This window comes from Eucyclogobius newberryi, unplaced genomic scaffold (genome assembly GCF_026437365.1).
Source record: "Eucyclogobius newberryi isolate DKJ021-1_F unplaced genomic scaffold, fEucNew1.0.hap1 SCAF_14, whole genome shotgun sequence".
Classification (NCBI taxonomy): domain Eukaryota; kingdom Metazoa; phylum Chordata; class Actinopteri; order Gobiiformes; family Gobiidae; genus Eucyclogobius; species Eucyclogobius newberryi.
In genome coordinates this window covers 28367426-28387464 of record NW_027315768.1, presented here as the reverse complement: position 1 = coordinate 28387464, position 20039 = coordinate 28367426, and the positions used below count along the sequence as shown (strand labels likewise).

At 43.6% G+C, this 20039-nt stretch overlaps 1 protein-coding gene across 1 annotated transcript in view; it reads right to left on the bottom strand.

The window, feature by feature from the left end:
• myo1b (myosin IB) overlaps positions 1 to 20039 on the bottom strand; it is a 124228-nt gene that overhangs the window by 63905 nt on the left and 40284 nt on the right. The window contains exons 4-5 of the mRNA XM_072445181.1: positions 8826 to 8920; positions 1991 to 2095 (exon numbers count right to left, since the gene is read on the bottom strand). Coding sequence (XP_072301282.1) covers positions 1991 to 2095; positions 8826 to 8920 — 200 coding nt within the window. The remainder of the gene's footprint in view (positions 1 to 1990; positions 2096 to 8825; positions 8921 to 20039) is intronic.

The window sequence follows — 20039 nt, the reverse complement described above, 5'->3', positions numbered from 1 at the left end:
GTAACATACATTTACTGTGTGTACGAGGCGAGCCGGGTGTTTGAAGAGACACACACATCCCGTCATGTACTGTGCACGGAAACGGGTGTAAATCAGGACAGTTTGTGAAGATACAGGATTAGAATGTATTTGGTTTAACGTGGCCTAGTCCAAACTGAACTAAACTAGGTCTAATTACATGTGTTCGATGTAAGAATGAGACTGAAATCCTGACTTAACAGAGTCCTGAACCAAGGCTTAATCAGGACTTAATCAGAACTCAACAAAGTTACATTTTCACAGGGTTTGAAGTATATTTACTGTATTTTTCACCTTATGTTTTCATAGTTTTGGCCGGGGTGCGCCTTATACTTATATTTCTACTTTACTTATACTCCGGAGCGACTTATGTGATATAATTTATTATTTTCACACTTGCAACTGCATTTCATACTCCAGTGCAACTTATATATGTTTTTTTCTTCTCTATTATGCATTTTTTGGCTGGTGCGACTTATACTCCAGTGCGACTTATATGTGATATTATTTGTTATTTTCACACTTGCAACCGCATTTCATACTCCAGTGCAACTTGTTTTCTTCTTTTTTCTCTATTATGCATTTTTTTTGGCTGATGCGACTTATACCCCAGTGCGACTTATAGTCCGGAAAATACGGTATACACACATATTTAAATCAGGTCTGACCCAGTTCAAACCAGGCCCAAACCATAACGTAACTTGCCCTAAACTAGAACTAAACCCATCCTAAACCAGTACTCCTCAACAATGACAAATACATATGGCAAAAGAGGATGAAACATATCGGCCTAAACCCAAATTATACCTGAACAAAACTGGCTTTTACTGTGCGAAATACCTGTGTACTACAGTCCCGTGCCACAGTGTGCGCGCCTCAGTCCAAACGCCTGCGCGGGACTTAAACTTTAGCAGATGTACGGCGTCTCTGCAGCGGCCTGGCCCTGTGTAACTCCTCATCATCAGTGGGTATTTCCTGTGCACTGCCCCCAATTAAAGTACAGCTGCTCGTGCGCCAGCTCGCGGCGAGGATCGGGAAAATACTCTTTACACATGTGCGCAGTCGAGGTGCGATGGGAAAAAGGAGAGCGGGTTGGCACGTTTGTCCCGATTGCTGAAAAAGCCTTTTACCGCCAGTTTATCCCAGGCTCGCCATGACGTACACGTTCTAAAAATGGCTCGTGTGCGACTTTTGGTACTAAAAAGCATTACAACATCCAGTGGTTTAGTGAATTAATTTAACATAACTGTGTGTACGTATTTGCTTTTGCCAGATAGAGCTTTAAAAGTCCAACTAGCGTACACGCAATCCAAACAGAGCTGTAATTAAGGCAAGATTATTGTATGAAATGCATAATTTAACCACAAATAATAACTTTTCAGTGCCATTTTGATGTCAGTGGTAAACTCTGGGAAAAGGGGGTTACATTAAGTAGAAAGTTCAATTCAATTTGTAAAGAAAACAGAACTGCAACGTTGTCAGCTTTCTATAAAATCAGTTTGTCGTCTTGTTTTTTGACTACATAATAGAAGAGGATGCACAGAATTGTATAACTCTAGAGCAACAGCAGTGTCTGAACCTTTTCCATCGAGGGCCGTGTATTGAAACATAGACCAAGCCTCAAACTGATGGCCAATATTGCACTAATTATATTTTTGTTTGAGGTTTTAAATTGCCACCCCGCCTTAATTCAGACTCAACGCCTTAATACCAGGTCCGTTTCACAATAAAACGTTAAGTTATTGAGGTTATAATCGCATACAACGTGAAACTTGAAGCTGTAAATAGCACTTCTTGCGTGTGCGATTCCCCCGGTGGTCGAATCGTGAACTGGACCTGCACGTTCTCGAGCTGTTCATTCATGAGCGCCATTCCTTTGCCTTTCATCGTAGCGCGCGACGTTAGCTTTGACCCTTTTATCAGTAAAACCAAGTCGGAATGGGACTTTTGAGACGTCTTTCGGTCCACTCACCCTCTAGAACTGGATTGGACTGCAGCAGCTGTTCCTTGACCTTGTTGACCTCTTGGCCCTTCCCACACACCGCAGCCACGTATGACATCACCAGCTTACTGGCCTCTGAAATAAGACGTTTAAAACAGAGGGAGACAAAGATAAATATTCAAAAAGCCAAAGTTACACATATGCTTGGCCGTGGAGTGACACCCATGTTGGTGTTCCCTGTGAAAAAGCCCTCTCCCTCCACACGGATGACTTCAGGGTGTGGCAGACATAACCGCATATTAATGACTGTGTACTTTACTATTGTTGCATCGCGGTTTCATCATTGAACGAGAGCTCACTGGGAAAAGGCCGAAAATTGAGGTAATTTCCAAAAAGTGATGTGTGTAAATTTGTGCAACGCTGGCTCGTGTGACGTTTATGAAGGATACGATGCGTTTCAAACTCAAGACGTGAAGAAAAAGGCTCGATATCAATTTAGATCACCACGGTTATAAAATGAGTTATTTAAAAAAGCACAACAATTTGTGGATGTAATGTAAGGATGTAATTTTCAACATAAGGTCGCTTAATAACTCTTAATAAGACACTAAATGATTGATATGAATGCCAATTTTGCTATAGCCTGGAATAAGCATCATTACTCTTGATAAATAAAGAAAATCAATCAAGAAACCACATTAAAAAGGACAAAATCTGAACTTTTCTGAACAGTTTTTGAATCATCTTGAGTTTATCAGAACTAGTATTAGATTTCATGGTGAAAAACAAATATAAAGTACAGTATTTTCCAGACTATAAGTTGCACATAGTTTTGGCCGGGGTGCGACTTACATGTGATATATGTGATATTTTTAACTTTTTTACATTTTCACACTGGCAACCGCACTTCCTCTTCCTCCAGAGTTTGCGGAGTTGTTTAGAAGTGACATAGAGGAAGAAGAATTCAATGGATTTAGTGATTTGGGGTCATTATTCTTCTCTATTATGCATAATAGTAATATCATTTTGTGTTGAAAATGTCTATTGTTGTGAAGCAATAGTTTTGCCATCATCGTGGTATTAAAATTAAGTTATCGAGCAGAAATAGACATTGAGATTGAAATTAAAAAATAGTATTTAGTACAGCGACAATAGTAATTCATTGGTCAAAGGTATCGAAGTCAATCAATTACAATACATCTCTCTCAAACAACGTCATGTACATAATCACAAAAGTGTTTGTTGTGATTGTATACATGAGTTTTAGTCCCAAGTCATAGAAAAATGGATTAAAAAACAAAAAACAGGCTTGCAGTTTATTCTCCTGAGCCTCCTGCAGCAGTAACTCCAAACTACAAGTACAAACTGTGTTACAGGATGATCCCAAAAATACTAGAGGTTTAGCAGAAGTGACACGCCTCTGTCTGCTCCAAATGACGGGTCTCGCAGCCCGTCCCCCTGGGATCGCTTCGACCCCCTGGCATCGCTTCGACCCCCTGGCATCGCTTCGACCCCCTGGCATCGCTTCGACCCCCTGGCATCGCTTCGATCCCCTGGCATCACTTCGACCCCCTGGCATCACTTCGACCCCCTGGCATCACTTCGACCCCCTAACATCACTTCGACCCCCTGGCATCGTTTCGACCCTCTGGCATCGCCTCGACTCCCTGGCATCGCTTCGACCCCCTAACATCGCTTCGACCCCCTAACATCGCTTCGACCCCCTAACATCGCTTCGACCCCCTAACATCGCTTCGACCCCCTAACATCGCTTCGACCCCCTAACATCGCTTCGACCCCCTGGCATCGCTTCGACCGACCCCCTGGCATAGCCTTGACCCCCTGGCATCACCTCGATCCCCTAACATCGCTTCGACCCCCTGGCATCGCTTCGACCCCCTAACATCGCTTCGACCCCCTAACATCGCTTCGACCCCCTAACATCGCTTCGACCCCCTAACATCGCTTCGACCCCCTAACATCCCTTCGACCCCCTGGCATCGCTTCGACCCCCTGGCATCGCTTCGACCCCCTGGCATCGCCTCGACCCCCTGGCATCGCCTCGACCCCCTGGCATCGCTTCGACCCCCTGGCATCGCTTCGACCCCCTGGCATCGCTTCGACCCCCTAACATCGCTTCGACCCCCTGGCATCGCTTCGACCGACCCCCTGGCATAGCCTCGACCCCCTGGCATCACCTCGATCCCCTAACATCCCTTCGACCCCCTGGCATCACTTCGACCCCCTGGCATCGTTTCGACCCTCTGGCATCGCCTCGACTCCCTGGCATCGCCTCGACCCCCTGGCATCGCTTCGACCCCCTGGCATCGCTTCGACCCCCTGGCATCGCTTCGACCCCCTGGCATCGCTTCGACCCCCTAACATCGCTTCGACCCCCTAACATCGCTTCGACCCCCTAACATCGCTTCGACCCCCTAACATCGCTTCGACCCCCTGGCATCGCTTCGACCGACCCCCTGGCATAGCCTTGACCCCCTGGCATCACCTCGATCCCCTAACATCGCTTCGACCCCCTGGCATCGCTTCGACCTCCTAACATCGCTTCGACCCCCTAACATCGCTTCGACCCCCTGGCATCGCCTCGACCCCCTAACATCCCTTCGACCCCCTGGCATCGCTTCGACCCCCTGGCATCGCCTCGACCCCCTGGCATCGCCTCGACCCCCTGGCATCGCTTCGACCCCCTGGCATCGCTTCGACCCCCTGGCATCGCTTCGACCCCCTGGCATCGCTTCGACCCTCTGGCATCGCCTCGACCCCCTAACATCGCTTCGACCCCCTAACATCGCTTCGACCCCCTAACATCGCTTCGACCCCCTAACATCGCTTCGACCCCCTAACATCGCTTCGACCCCCTGGCATCGCTTCGACCGACCCCCTGGCATAGCCTCGACCCCCTGGCATCACCTCGATCCCCTAACATCGCTTCGACCCCCTGGCATCACTTCGACCCCCTAACATCGCTTCAACCCCTGGCATCGCCTCGACCCCCTAACATCCCTTCGACCCCCTGGCATCCCTTCGACCCCCTGGCATCACTTCGACCCCCTGGCATCGCTTCGACCCCCTGGCATCGCCTCGACCCCCTGGCATCGCCTCGACCCCCTGGCATCGCCTCGACCCCCTGGCATCGCCTCGACCCCCTGGCATCGCTTCGACCCCCTGGCATCGCTTCGACCCCCTGGCATCGCTTCGACCCCCTGGCATCGCTTCGACCCCCTGGCATCGCCTCGACCCCCTGGCATCGCTTCGACCCCCTGGCATCGCTTCGACCCCCTGGCATCGCTTCGAGAAATCCTCCTGCTCCGTGAGCCGGGACAGACGTTTTACAAGAGCGGATGCTCTGCTGCATAATCTCGCTTTCATCTTTCAGATTAGCAAAATAAGATGTCTCACTCTGACAGTAAAATGTTATGGCTCTGGTCACGATGTTATGGCGTCAACGGATCAAATGCGTAAGTCATCGTGATGCGTTTCCTACTGGAGGAATTAAAATGGTAAAGAAGTCTTGAAATCTTGAACCTTAACATTTAACTTTATTTTGATCTGGATGCTCTACTGTAACTTCAAATATACACTTCCCTCTGGTCCCGTCCTGTCTGTACTTTTCTGTTATTGTGTCATTATTTATTATCATTTTTGAATGTTCTGGGTTTTGTTCTGTGTTTTAAATAAATACATATAAAATAAAATAAAATATATAAAATAAAATATAAATAAGTACATATTAAAATAAATACATTAAATTAACAAATATTGAAATAAAAAATCAAATGAATAAATGGTAAAGAAACGATGTGCATTTATGACCAAACTGAGCGAATGATTTCAGACGGATATGAAAACGTACCGGAGGTAATTCCAGTAATATAAAAGGTGCACGATGTAACTTTGCTGATGATGTTATTGCTTTGACTACAATGTTCCGGCGTTTGTTCCGCGTTGAACTTATCTTTAGTTTAAAACAGAAACAAAAACATGCATTCTTACTGTGAGCTTGACTCTCCACAGATCTAAGTTACAGATTTGGAACTAGGCCTGGTGGAAGAACCTGCTCGTCTCGTTTAAAAAGGGCTGTACCCGATTTTTATCCTCGTCGTTGAAGTCCGTTTTGCCCTCGTACGGATACATTTAAAAGCAACTCATAGGGTCAAAATGAGATCGCTGTGTACCATCTGCATCAAAGCATTTATATCCTCCGCGAACCAGGAAGTGAATGCGCCGTCGTCATGCTAGTCGCCGTTAGCATTATCGTGATGGCAACACTTCGTTCTGGCCTCTGAAAGTCGCGACAAGCTCTCGTAAACTCATCGCGGTAATCTGTATGCTAGGAACGCGTTAAGAAAGTGGGTTTTTCACGTTTTTAAAGACGGTAAAAATCAGATACAGCACCTTCAATTCCAATAAATGATCAAGATAATAGGATTAAAAAACAATAACTCAAAACTTATCAGTAAACTTTAGTATGGCATTGTCAATATGGTCAGCGTATGGCATAGTACAGGAAAAAAAGAGTTCAGAAGTTTAATGTTGAAATATTTCTTATATGAATAATTCCAATATGCCACACACTCAGTACTTGTATAGCGCAGCTCAAGGGCATCTAAAGATACAGAACTCTATATATGAAAGCTCTTTTTTTGTGCAATAATACTATCCACGTATTATTTTTACCAACACGCTGGTTTAGCCATGAGGCCTTCAAAGGAAATTCCATTCATTATTACAGCGGTGAGGTATGTCATATTCTTCAATAAGATAAAGCAGCGGCTGGACAATAAAACGCACCAATAATGTGTACTTTTACTTCAGTTCAGGGTCCTCGTCGACATCTACAGACCAGTATTTTATGTATTTCATGTGCAATCGCAGCGACCTTTAGTGCTTATCTGTTTGAAGTCGGAGAGGTGGCAAGTTATGTCTACACTTTGAGCAAAGCTTTGTAAAAAGGACAGATAAGGAAGACTGTAGCTACCTGCAACGCCTGAAGGAACTCTAAAGTTAAAGTTTTACTAGCTTTTATAAATAGCTTTTGAGATAGAAAAACAACATAAAAACACCCATGACGATGAAACGTGTCTTATGAAATGTTATTATTGTTGAATTGGGCTGTACCAGATGTTTTTTCATGTAATAAAGTAAAGCTTGTTTTGCCAGATAGGGATGTAGGAAGATTAACCGGTTAATTGTGATTATTCGGGTGACAATATCATCTTAAGAACTGAAAACTAATAACAGAGACTACTTTAGAGACAAAATCATGTCATTTCTATTCAATCTGGAGCCCAAAAAGTACAGCCAAATGTATTTATGTGTATTTATGTGGCAGTTTAGACCGCAATAAATGTACTTTTGCAATCAGAAAGTTTGATTACTGAAAAAACATGCATTCTTACTCGGATCAGACCTGTAACATGACATGTAGGTGTAGCTATTCAATGTCACTCACGTGTAGGTGTAGCTATTCAATGTCATTCACATGTAGGTGTAGCTATTCAATGTCACTCACATGTAGGTGTAGCTATTCAATGTCATTCACATGTAGGTGTAGCTATTCAATGTCATTCACATGTAGGTGTAGCTATTCAATGTCATTCACATGTAGGTGTAGCTATTCAATGTCATTCACATGTAGGTGTAGCTATTCAATGTCATTCACATGTAGGTGTAGCTATTCAATGTCATTCACATGTAGGTGTAGCTATTCAATGTCATTCACATGTAGGTGTAGCTATTCAATGTCACTCACATGTAGGTGTAGCTATTCAATGTCATTCACATGTAGGTGTAGCTATTCAATGTCATTCACATGTAGGTGTAGCTATTCAATGTCACTCACGTGTAGGTGTAGCTATTCAATGTCACTCACATGTAGGTGTAGCTATTCAATGTCACTCACATGTAGGTGTAGCTATTCAATGTCACTCACATGTATGTGTAGCTGGAGGATTCAATGTCATTCACATGTAGGTGTAGCTATTCAATGTCACTCACATGTAGGTGTAGCTATTCAATGTCATTCACATGTAGGTGTAGCTATTCAATGTCACTCACATGTAGGTGTAGCTATTCAATGTCACTCACATGTAGGTGTAGCTATTCAATGTCACTCACATGTAGGTGTAGCTGGAGGATTCAATGTCACTCACATGTAGGTGTAGCTGGAGGATTCAATGTCACTCACATGTAGGTGTAGCTGGAGGATTCAATGTCACTCACATGTAGGTGTAGCTGGAGGATTCAATGTCACTCACATGTAGGTGTAGCTGGAGGATTCAATGTCACTCACATGTAGGTGTAGCTGGAGGATTCAATGTCATTCTAGTCAAAACAATAATACCTCCATTTGTGTTTTCAATACAAAAACGTCAAGTTCGATACAGATTTCGATGCCACACTCATGACAGACGGTAATTTTCTACATAAAATATTAGTCGTTCAAATTCAACTGTAAATTGTGTACATCTATTTTTATTTTTTATCTTATGGCCTATTTTTTATGCTTTATTCAATAGCAGATTTTCGTTGTTTTTCTTTTTGACTTTATATAGTTGTTTTATCATAGTTCTTTGTTTTATGTTGCACCGAATCACCAAAGCAAGTTCATATGTTTGTGAATTATTTTCATTGACAATGGGAACAAACCTTTTGTGATTCTGATTTACCACATGGTCTTATACTTGTTCTCACAAAGCTCAAGCTCATTCCAAAACAGTTCAGGAAATGTCCCGTTTAAAATGAGTATCGCATCTAGTTCAAGTGATAAGTTTAATATCGATGAGTATTTTCCGTAGCCTTGACGCTCTCCGATGGCAGGAAAGTGACACGGTGCAGCTTTAATCACCTGTCTTCCCTGCACCGCTCTCTCCCGTGATGAGAATGCACTGGTCCTTGCCCTGGTCTCGTAGCGATCGGTAGGCTTCGTCCGCCAGGGCATATCTGCAAGACACGAAAAGTACACACACAGTTTAACAAGTACTCAGGGAAAAAACACAGACTTCTTTATTTAGTCTTGGTTATTTTTGGTGGAAGAGGATCATAGCCTGGTCGAGCCACATGGCGTCTGCTCTAATCAATAGCATGTGGCTTTATAATAAATTAGGCTGCGAGTGTGGGCCGGCCAGTGAGTCGCGGCCTTATTTTTGCTCCACTGGCCGAGTTAGCGCTTGGCTTACAGAAATGGAATAATGACAACTTCCTTTGCACGCCTGAACTCTTAACCCATATGTGGGCCAAAGTGCTGAAAACTGCTTATTACAGCTTAAGGGCTATTTAGCTTTTAATCCGTTGAACTTGACACTATTTATTGCTAAGTACACCGCAAGTACAGTTAAAAAGAATCCACAGTTTTCAATAAATAATGGAAGGTGAGGGGTAATTAATTGTCCTTTTTTGGAGCTATCCTTGAGCAATCAGGGGTCTCACGGCAAGAAGCTCCCGGAGCAAATGGGGCTTTTCTGTGTGGAGTTTGCATGTTATGCCTGTGATTGTGACTGGGTGGGTCCTAGTTTCCTCTATCGACCTTTTGCAAACGCATGCATCTTTATTCCAGTTGTATTTTCTTGTTAAATTAGTTTTGTCCCAACACAGATTTATTGTGAAAGAACTCTCTGAGGTTCAAAATGAGACCATGTTTGCTTTCTGCATAAAATTATTACTTGTTTTATTATCCGAGAAAACTCTGCTTTGGTCCCGGAAAGTTGTGAAAAGTTCTTTTAAACTTGACGTGGTGAATAATTAGGAGGAAGGGGAAAAATTTGACTTTTGGAAACATTAAATACGATTAAAATGATTAACTAATTCTGCTTTTCTATTTATACTGAAGTCACTGTCACTTGGGTTGGACTAAACATTTTTACTAAAACATAGTGAACACAATTAGATTTAAGATTTCACAGTTTGCCTATTTGTCAGTTTATATTTGTACTTCCTGGTTGAAACTGGGCAGCAAATATAACAGAGGTATAGAGGTAATTCCACAACTGTTACTAAGCAACCATACAGAATGCAAGAGCCAAAATCCACATAAATGACACAATAGTTATAATAGACAAAAAATAATACCACATAATCCCTGTATTTTGTTGAATGACGTCGCACTTTGATGACATCACAGAGGGATTTGTGTTTTATAACTCAGCTCTACTTTTATAAGAAACGTACCCTGACTGTTGTTTTGTTGATTTGCTGAATAAATAAAAATACTATAAATAAAAAAACACTCTAACTACTGTATTGTTTAACTTGTATTTGTTCTATATTTCTTCACAAACTGCAACTTTAACGGAAGTAAAACAATGAGAAACATTTACCACAGGCACTATCCCACCAAACGAAGTCACAATTACAAAAACAGGAGAACTAACTAGTTTTGTAGCATTACATTTGTCCTCTTATCCTGAGGTACAGTGCTTTATATCATCACATTGTATTTGGCTGGTCTCCCTTTAGTTTGCTCTCGTTAGTTGAACTTTAAATGCATTTCCCTAATTAACAAGCGCTTGTAAAACACCTCACGGCGCGTAAGTAAATGATAATAGACTTTGGCCCAGACTATAATCAAAAGAAGGCTATTGTTGTGCATTCCAGGACAGTGACACAATGGGAAAGTTGAGCTAATAATGGCAGCATCGTCCCACTGAAATCCCAAACAATATAACATTTGTTCTCCGTGCGCTCCGTGCTTTATTTGGATTTCAAAGCAGGGCGTGGACAAGGTTAGCGGCTAAAAAAAACGACGTGACCATTTGTATACGATATTGGCATGCGCATACATTCGTACACTTTCCATATTGGCATTGGACCGGGTCGTTTGTGGACCACATCTGGTAACGCTGTGCACAATCGCTTCCCCCGTGCTAAAGACCCAGCTTGTAAAAACACTGGTCACTAATCTCTTAAAATTACCACCTTAAACTCTCCAGTTCCACCTTAAAAAAACAACGAAAATATAAATTACCTTACTTGATTCATGTTTGAAATCAAAATTCACCCTCAGAGAAAATATAGACCCAAAATACAGTAATTAATTAGTAACACGTTTTCGTAGCGGCTCTGCTCCAGGTTTTGAGAGCGAGTGCACATCCTGAACAGCAGTTAATGAATAGATTTTTCATTGCTGTATTTTCTGGACTATAAGTCGCACTGGAGTATAAGTCGCACCAGCCAAAAAATGCATAATAGAGAAGAAAAAAAACATATATAAGTCGCACTGGAGTATGAAATGTGGTGTGAAAGTGTGAAAATAACAAATAATATCACATATAAGTCACGCCGAAGTATAAGTATATAAGTATAAATATAAGTATAGGTTGCGCCAGAGTATAGGTCTAAGTATAAGTATATAAAACTGGCCAAAACTATGAAAAAAATGTGATTTATAGTCTGGAAAATACGGTGTAACATTGTTCTAATTGAATAGAGTAATAACTGAAATGGTAATTATACATTTGATTAATCTTCTCGTCTCCAATGACTGGAAAGAGCAACGATAAAACGTCAGAAAATGTGTTTCTCATTCAGCTGCGTTCAGTCTGTGTTGAATGTGGAAAATGAATGAATAGACTAGAACAGATCGCTCTTTAACCGTGAACAATTTAAGCTAGAATCCCACGTAAAAGATCAATGCATTACCCATAATGCACGTGCAGTTTGGCAGTCTATAATGACACAAAGCAACGTTGAGCTCTAATTGCTAAAGCAGCTGATTATTGGTACAAGCAGCCCACAAAAGACCAGTGGCAGATGGACTTCCAGCGCTTTAGTGCACAGTAAAACATTGAGGTCTAATGGTTGCCGTGTTTTTCCCACTCTCAAAACAACCTCCGGACCAAACCCTGACCGAGCCGCTCCGCCATTACCGTCCGCCGCGTTTAAAGCCTCCGAAACGGGCTCTGCGCCAACCAACTCGGGCAAAAGGCTAATTCAAGCGCATGGTAGAGACATCCACGCTATTATCACGATATTATGTGACTTTAGGGAGACGTTAGCTTTGAAGGTTGTCGAGAAGAAAGGCGTTCTGGCAGCGAAGGCGGAGGTTGGACGCTACAGCAAAGAGCAGAATGGACTAATGACCGGTCTAATGGGATGTGCGGTGCGTAAAGACCCTCGAGGGAGAATCGGGGGATTTCGGTTTCACTCCGAGTCGTGGTTTGGACCGCGCCGGAGCTGACGTTACACGCCAGGTGAGGGTGGCAGGGATTTGGCCCAGGCGAGATTATTTTAGCTTTATGAAGGAGTCAGGTTGAATTTATGGAGACGTTGCCCGATTATTGCACACTAAGTTTCCAATGAAATCACATAATCATACAGTCCTGTTCATAGTTCATGTTAATAAGAGAGATTTTGAGCTTGTTTCACCATTAAAAAGTTATATTTTGTTTTGAATTGTTAGTGTTACTGTGATATACTCTGAAAGACATTGATCTGTTCATTGAAATGGTAACTTTGTGGTGGCCTCAATTTAGATAGATGTAGTCAAATTATATAAATAAATCAAAAATATTTTTAAAAATCTATTTGATTTCAGATAAAAAGATAAATCACAGTGAATTGTATAATTATTTGCTTCCATTTGATTGTATTGGGATTTTATTGTATCTCGTCTTAATCTGTAAAGGACTTAGAATTTGAAATGAATCTTGAATTTTTCTTTTTTTAATAATGGAATTTTAACAAAAAAAAAAGAAAGATCAGGACAAGAGAGAACACAAGATAGGTAAAGGAATAAAATGAGAAAATAAGGGAGTGGCATCCCCCCAAATAATGAAAGTTAGAGTAAGCATTTTAATGAGAATTACAAACATTGAACTAAGCATTAGCACAATCATAAATCTACTTCCAAAACTATAACATGGATGTACAAATGTTAGTCAAGAAGAGGAACAGTCAGGGCAGTTTGTCATGACAGAATGGCCAGCAGAGATCATTTCCTGGCCTTGTCAAATCACTGTATGTCTCTCCCCTCAAAACCTCCATGTTACACTATACTCTTCTGTCTATAAGGATTATGGGTCAAATAACAGGAAAAACTGTTTAATCAAAGGCCATAAACGCAACTCAAGGAAGACAAAAGCAACTGCTCTGTAACATTTCTCTCAGACTCCAGTCAAACAATTTCCCCCACCCCCACAATTTCTGACAGTCTCTCAACAGCCCCCGCGCCACCACCGGCCCACCAGCCCACCAGCCCACCGGCCCACCGGCCCACCAGCCCACCGGCCCACCAGCACTTTAGCGAGGGGCGAGCCTTGCCACGGGACATTACGTCACCGCTGAAAAGGGGCAGCTCAGCGCGGCAGATGTCGGCTTTGTCCAAACACCGCAGTCGACTGACCTGAGCCTGACAATGAGCCAACCATCACACAATTATGTCGCGCTGGTGAAAAGGACGAGAGGCGGGAGGGGGCGGGACCAGGGTGGGACCCGGGGGGGTGTGAACAGGGGCAGTGGGAGGTCCTCTGCTAGGAATGTATCAAGCGGGACTTGATAAACTACTCCTCCTTCAAAAACTGGTCACGTGAAAACCAATATGGCCACATTTTCAGACTGAACTTTTGATTGGCATTAACATCCCTTTTTTGGAATGAATATCCCTTTATAGGAAGAAACTATTCACTCAAGTTTTATATTTACAATGGAGAAACGGAAAATGAAGTGTCTCGCTCAAAGATAGAATGGTATCATGCATCATAGGAGACTTAAATCGCATTTTATTCTCATTGGCAAACTTAAATGAGTTAAAGGTAGCTCTTTTATACCGCTGTGTGCTGTCTGCATCTAATTATAGCTCATTTATCCTCAGCGAAGCAGGCGATACTTTGCTAGCCTTAAAGTGACAGCAATCTCTTCTCTTGGCTCTGAAAGTTGTGTAAAGTGCTTATAAACTCATCACAGTGAATAATACTGGTGAGCAACACATTTGGACAACTGCAAACTGTTTCAAATGAACTAGTTCCGTTTTTCACATTTATATGACTGTAAAAATCAAGTACGGCTCCATTAAATATCCTTAGATCTCATGGAACTAGACAGCGTTCCACATTTGTGACCTGTGACCTCGGCCTGGACAGGGATCACTTTAATGCCTCACTGTACTTATCCAGGCCAAACAATCACATCGCGATGGACACAAGCGGGCGGCCGACCCTCCACCAGAAAAGTCGCATTGTGCACCTTTAAGTTCTTGAGTTAGAGCCAATGAAGCTACAACAAAAAGCCCAACATGAGCGAGCAGCGTGTGTGCCAGCTGTCCACTTTCTATATGTGAACTCACAAACACGCAGATTAGACCCGATATTTCCTTTGCGGTCGGCAGTGATATAATGTTAACAGAAACGGGGTGTACCACTTCACAAACGCTGTAATTACAAAGACGGTGAAGCCTCAAGGTCGCCATCAAACGGCCTTGGTCTCCGTGTGGGGCTCGGCCGGCCTTGGCCTCCGACTCCGCCCCTCACAGCTGCCTGCAGGCTGTAATTTGGCCTCTGCACGTGGCAGCGGCGAGCGCTCAAAACCGTGCGCGACGGGCGGATCGATGAGGTAAACGCCGAGGGTTTGGGATTTTGTGATTCGATGCGAGGTCACGTTCTCAGATGTGGGGCAGCAATCTTTGAATTAATAATGTGTTAAAATATATAAAAGAATCAGAAAAAAACTTGTATTGGCCTTTCACAGACCACGAATGTGCTTCAGTGATTTGGAGCAAGATTAAACTACGAGTAATGGGTCTAATATATGAACTATTATTTTTAAAAAGGCATACCGTATTTTCCAGAGTATAAGTCGCACCAGCCAAAAAATGCATAATAGAGAAGAAAAAAACATATATAAGTCACACTGGAGTATGAAATAATGTTGCAAGTGTGAAAATAACAAATAATATCACATATAAGTCGCTTCAGAGTCTAAATATAGGCCAAAACTATGAAAAAAGGAGCAACTTATAGTCCGGAAAATACGGTATTTATTAAGTAAGAAAAAAATAGACTTGAACTGAATATAAATACAGAACATACATCTACACATGGTTAGCTCTTTAGACCGCTGATGTTATCTGAAACCCCAGGAACAGTCGAGTCAGTCCTTTTTAAGCTGCCACTCTGAGTCTCAGGATGATGAGGCGTGTGACCTGAATCTGTGAGCGGGGCGGGTGCGGGCGGGTGCGGGCGGGTGCTGCCAGGACACACTGTAAAGCTGCCATAGGGGCGGCTAATGGAGCTGTGTGTAAAAGTCTGGCTCCCAAACTGAGACACACACTGGTGGTTGGACAAGCTTCTTTGATCGTTCTTTCTGCACCGGCCCGAAGTCCCCGTCCTCGTCCGGAGCCGGCCCGTAGTCCCCGTCCGGAGCCGGCCCGTAGTCCCCGTCCAGAGCCGGCCCGTAGTCCTCGTCCAGAGCAGAGCCGGCCCGTAGTCCTCGTCCGGAGCCGGCCCGTAGTCCCCGTCCGGAGCCGGCCCGTAGTCCTCGTCCAGAGCAGAGCCGGCCCGTAGTCCTCGTCCGGAGCCGGCCCGTAGTCCCCGTCCGGAGCCGGCCCGTAGTCCTCGTCCGGAGCAGAGCCGGCCCGTAGTCCTCGCCCGGAGCCGAGCCGGCCCGTAGTCCTCGCCCGGAGCCGAGCCGGCCCCGGCCCGTAGTCCTCGTCCGGAGCCGAGCCGGCCCGTAGTCCTCGTCCGGAGCCGAGCCGGCCCGTAGTCCTCGTCCGGAGCCGAGCCGGCCCGTAGTCCTCGTCCGGAGCCGAGCCGGCCCGTAGTCCTCGTCCGGAGCCGAGCCGGCCCGTAGTCCTCGTCCGGAGCCGAGCCGGCCCGTAGTCCTCGCCCGGAGCCGAGCCGGCCCCGGCCCGTAGTCCTCGTCCGGAGCCGAGCCGGCCCCGGCTCGTAGTCCTCGTCCGGAGCCGAGCCGGCCCGAAGTCCTCGTCCGGAGCCGAGCCGGCCGGTAGTCCTCGTCCGGAGCCGGCCCGTAGTCCTCGCCCGGAGCCGGCCCGTAGTCCTCGCCCGGAGCCGGCCCGTAGTCCTCGCCCGGAGCCGGCCCGTAGTCCTCGCCCGGAGCCGGCCCGTAGTCCTCGTCCGGAGCCGGCCCGTAGTCCTCGCTCTGAGCCGGCCCAGAGTCCTCGTCCGGAGCCGGCCCGTAGTCCTCGCTCTGAGCCGGCCCAGAGTCCTCGTCCGGAGCCGGCCCGTAGTCCTCGTCCGGAGCCGGCCCGTAGTCCTCGTCCGGAGCCGGCCCAGAGTCCTCGTCCGGAGCCGGCCCAGAGTCCTGGTTCTAGTTTGAACCGTGTTGTTGACGTGGTTTAGTCCCGTCTTGTATGACCTGGATTAGTTTGTAAATCGCTGGTGTGGAAACTTCTATTGAGGCCATGTCAGGTCTTTTACAAACATTATTAATCTTTCTGGAGGCTGTTTGCGATGCCTTCGTGCCGTGTTTAGCGCATTAGCATTGGATTTGAGCGGTTTGAGTTTGGATCTTTTTATAGAAATCGCTTGACTTTGTTTCGCTGCACTTTTTGCACTAATCTCACGTGTGCTGCTGTTGGCGTACAGCCTGTGATCTGTGGGATCAGGCGTCCCTCAGGAAATCCGCCCGGCAAGACAAACGGCGAGGAAGCATTTTGTTTTTTTGCTGCCGTCAGACCAGGTGGAAAAAAAAGATATAAGGGAGACGAGACAGAGCGAGAGACACAGAGAGCAGGAGGGAAACCGCAAACATGCAGGAAAGTATCGTCTAGTTCTGTTCACATATTCACCTGGATTTGAGAAGTTGGTGGAATATTAAACTTTTCATATTTCCGAGTCCAAGATAACATGGCTTAAATTAAGTGTATGTAAATGTGATGGGGCCAGTGCCAATGATTTATCCCGTTAGCAAAGGGCTTTGAATAAAATATATTCAAGAAAAGAAAAACAAAACGAATGCACCTAAATTAATAAATGACAATCAAACATAAAAACTATTCATCTTAAAGTGCCTCTGACAGGTCGGACAACTAAAATGCAGTTAAGATCACTATAATTTAAATTTTGCTAAAAATTATAAAAATGTTATCACAACTAGCACATTGTTTTAGGTTTATAACTTCACTTCCTGTTTGTAATTGATGACATCACACCAGGAAATTACCCAGCAAACACTGGGCAAAAACTCATCTAATGTCACCATTTACATACACAGTATAAGAGCGCCTTTATTTTGTTGAATTAATGTTTAGAGAGTCAAACAAGTTATTTCTTTGTGTAAATTCTTCATAAACTTTGACTAGACTGATTATCCCCAGTGTGATGTCACTTCCTGTCATTTTCTACAGAGTTTTCAATGTTTTCTCCACACTTATCAACTCGATTGGTGTAAACCTATGATTTACACGTACAACAGGTTTAAATACACACAATAAAATCAAAATTAGAACATGGTAAACACCCGTCATACGCACTTTAAGGTTCACAATGAAACTTAACAGTGATTTGAACGACTTTCGACATTCTTTTTGCATTGCACATACTGTACAAAGGCCTAAAGTTGAGACAGATGTGGGCTATCTGTAAACGGGACAGGATCCTGGCCATGTCTGGGAAACATGTTCTAATGAGAGGAGCTCTGTCTGTACCTCGGGCTGGAATCTAACACATATCTGACACTCGGGGCTTTGATTATGGAGCGTCTGTCAGAGAAATGCACAAACGTATCCGGTGGTTATTCATCTGGATGCTATAACATTCAGTCTCTAGAAGTGCAAACCCTGTGTAGATTGCAATAAGACTAAAGCAAAAGGCGTGTTTCTTGACCGACCGCATTTGTTCTCAGTTAGTTTGGCTCCGTTTCAGTGGCTGGCACAGTCTTGTTGTCACGATAAGAAAATCTCAAACTCAGATTCAATAGGAAAAGGATCAGTACTCGAATAAATAAAACAATAGAGTAATTATAGTTACAAAATGAGAGCCAGTCGTTTAGCCTGATTTCATGTGGTCTTATGCTATAGTTCTGATGAAGAGCAATATAATTTAAGTGGACAACTTGTTTTTGTAATGATATATAGTGTATTTCAGGCCTCACATACAAACAGCATCTATAAACACCCTCAAATTTAACAAAAAACTTCAAGAAAAACCTTTTTTGTGGATGTTCCAAGATGTATAACTTTTCTTCAGTCAGACTCTAGAGTAGTTCTGACTGTTGAGGTAAAAAAGAGAGAATGTTGCCTTTACACAGAGACTGGGGTTTTGTATATAATCCACATACTTCAAAAACAAGTATGGTTTTAATTTGGAGAGGTGTCTTTAGAGACAGTTGCACAAAAATCTGCCTAAGCATAACAGGTTAATCCAAAATGTTAAAATGTTAAATGTAACAACAAAATGTTTTAGGCAAGGCAAGTTTATTTGTAGAGCACAATTCGTACACAGGGCAATTCAAAGTGCTCCACAAAACCGGAAAAACATGTTTTAAAATCACCAAGACATGACAGAAATCACAAAAACTTCATTTCTATTCATTCAATTTAACAATTTTAAGAATATATATACACAGGCTTCCAAACGGCAGATACTTTTCCCCTTCAAAATAGGTTTCCTGATCCACAACAATTGGCACATTTCCACACTTATTAAATGTCCTTTCCAACATCCACATTGCAAAGCTAAACAGAGTCATTTAGAGTGTTCCCATCATGATGAACAACAATAAAGATGCTCTGTAAGCATCTTTTAATCCACTTTTAATTAGACTAAGGACGGCCTTTGAATCCCAAGATCTCCCAAAGTGCAAGTAAAAAGGTGCAGTAAAAAGCTTACGTCTACTTTCTCAAATTAGAAGCCGAGTCGAGAGCTTCCACGCCGTCACTAATCTTTAATTTATCCAACTCTCACTTAAGGTCGTCTGGCACTCCTCCCTAATTGCCCATTGATACTGCACCACCCATGCAAGGAGCTCAGAGGGGGTCCGGGACTTTCATTTACAGACGTTTTCTCCCTCTCGGCAGGCGAACACTCACGAGCGTATCCTTAGAAAAGCAGGAAGTATGCACGCAGAGAAAGGTGGAATAACATCCTCGAATAGTCAAACAATGCTCGCTCTTTTAGACACTTTTAGACAGAGAATGCATCGAGGTTTGAAAAGTGTTCGCAGCAAGAGCTAGAGTTGAATGATACCGAAGTTTCAAAGCCATTTCATGCCACAGAAAAGGCTCGATACTCGTTAGTGCTTTTGATAACCACAATGATATTAATACAAATTATACAAAATAATAGTACTTTTTATGTTACCGTGTGGTTTTGACAGAGAAAATTCAAAATCAATCTAAAACTGTTCAGAAAAGGTCCAATTTGGTCTGATTATTGATACTTTTTTGATTACAATATTGTCAGTTTGTAGTGGTGCTTGTTATAAATTAAGCTATATCAATGTTACAATATCTATCAACGTTAAACGAACTATGAGTCTAACGTAGGACTGACAAATACCGTATTTTCCGGACTATAAGTTTTAACTATAACTTTTTTCAGTTTTGGCCGAGGTGCGACTTATACTTACATTTATACGTATAAATTTATACTTATCCGGAGTGACTTATGTGATATTATGTTATTTTCACACTTGTAACTGCATTTCATACTCCAGTGCGACTTATATGTTTTTTTCTTCTCTATTATGCATTTTTTGGCCAGTGCAACTTATACTCCAGTGAGACTTATATACTCCGGCGAGAGACTCCGGTGAGACTTATATACTCCGGCTCCGGTGAGACTTATGTACTACTCCGGCGAGAGACTTATATACTACTCCGGCGAGAGACTTATATACTACTCCGGCGAGAGACTTATATACTACTCCGGCGAGAGACTTATATACTACTCCGGCGAGAGACTTATATACTACTCCGGCGAGAGACTTATATACTACTCCGGCGAGAGACTTATATACTACTCCGGCGAGAGACTTATATACTACTCCGGCGAGAGACTTATATACTACTCCGGCGAGAGACTTATATACTACTCCGGCGAGAGACTTATATACTACTCCGGCGAGAGACTTATATACTACTCCGGCGAGAGACTTATATACTACTCCGGCG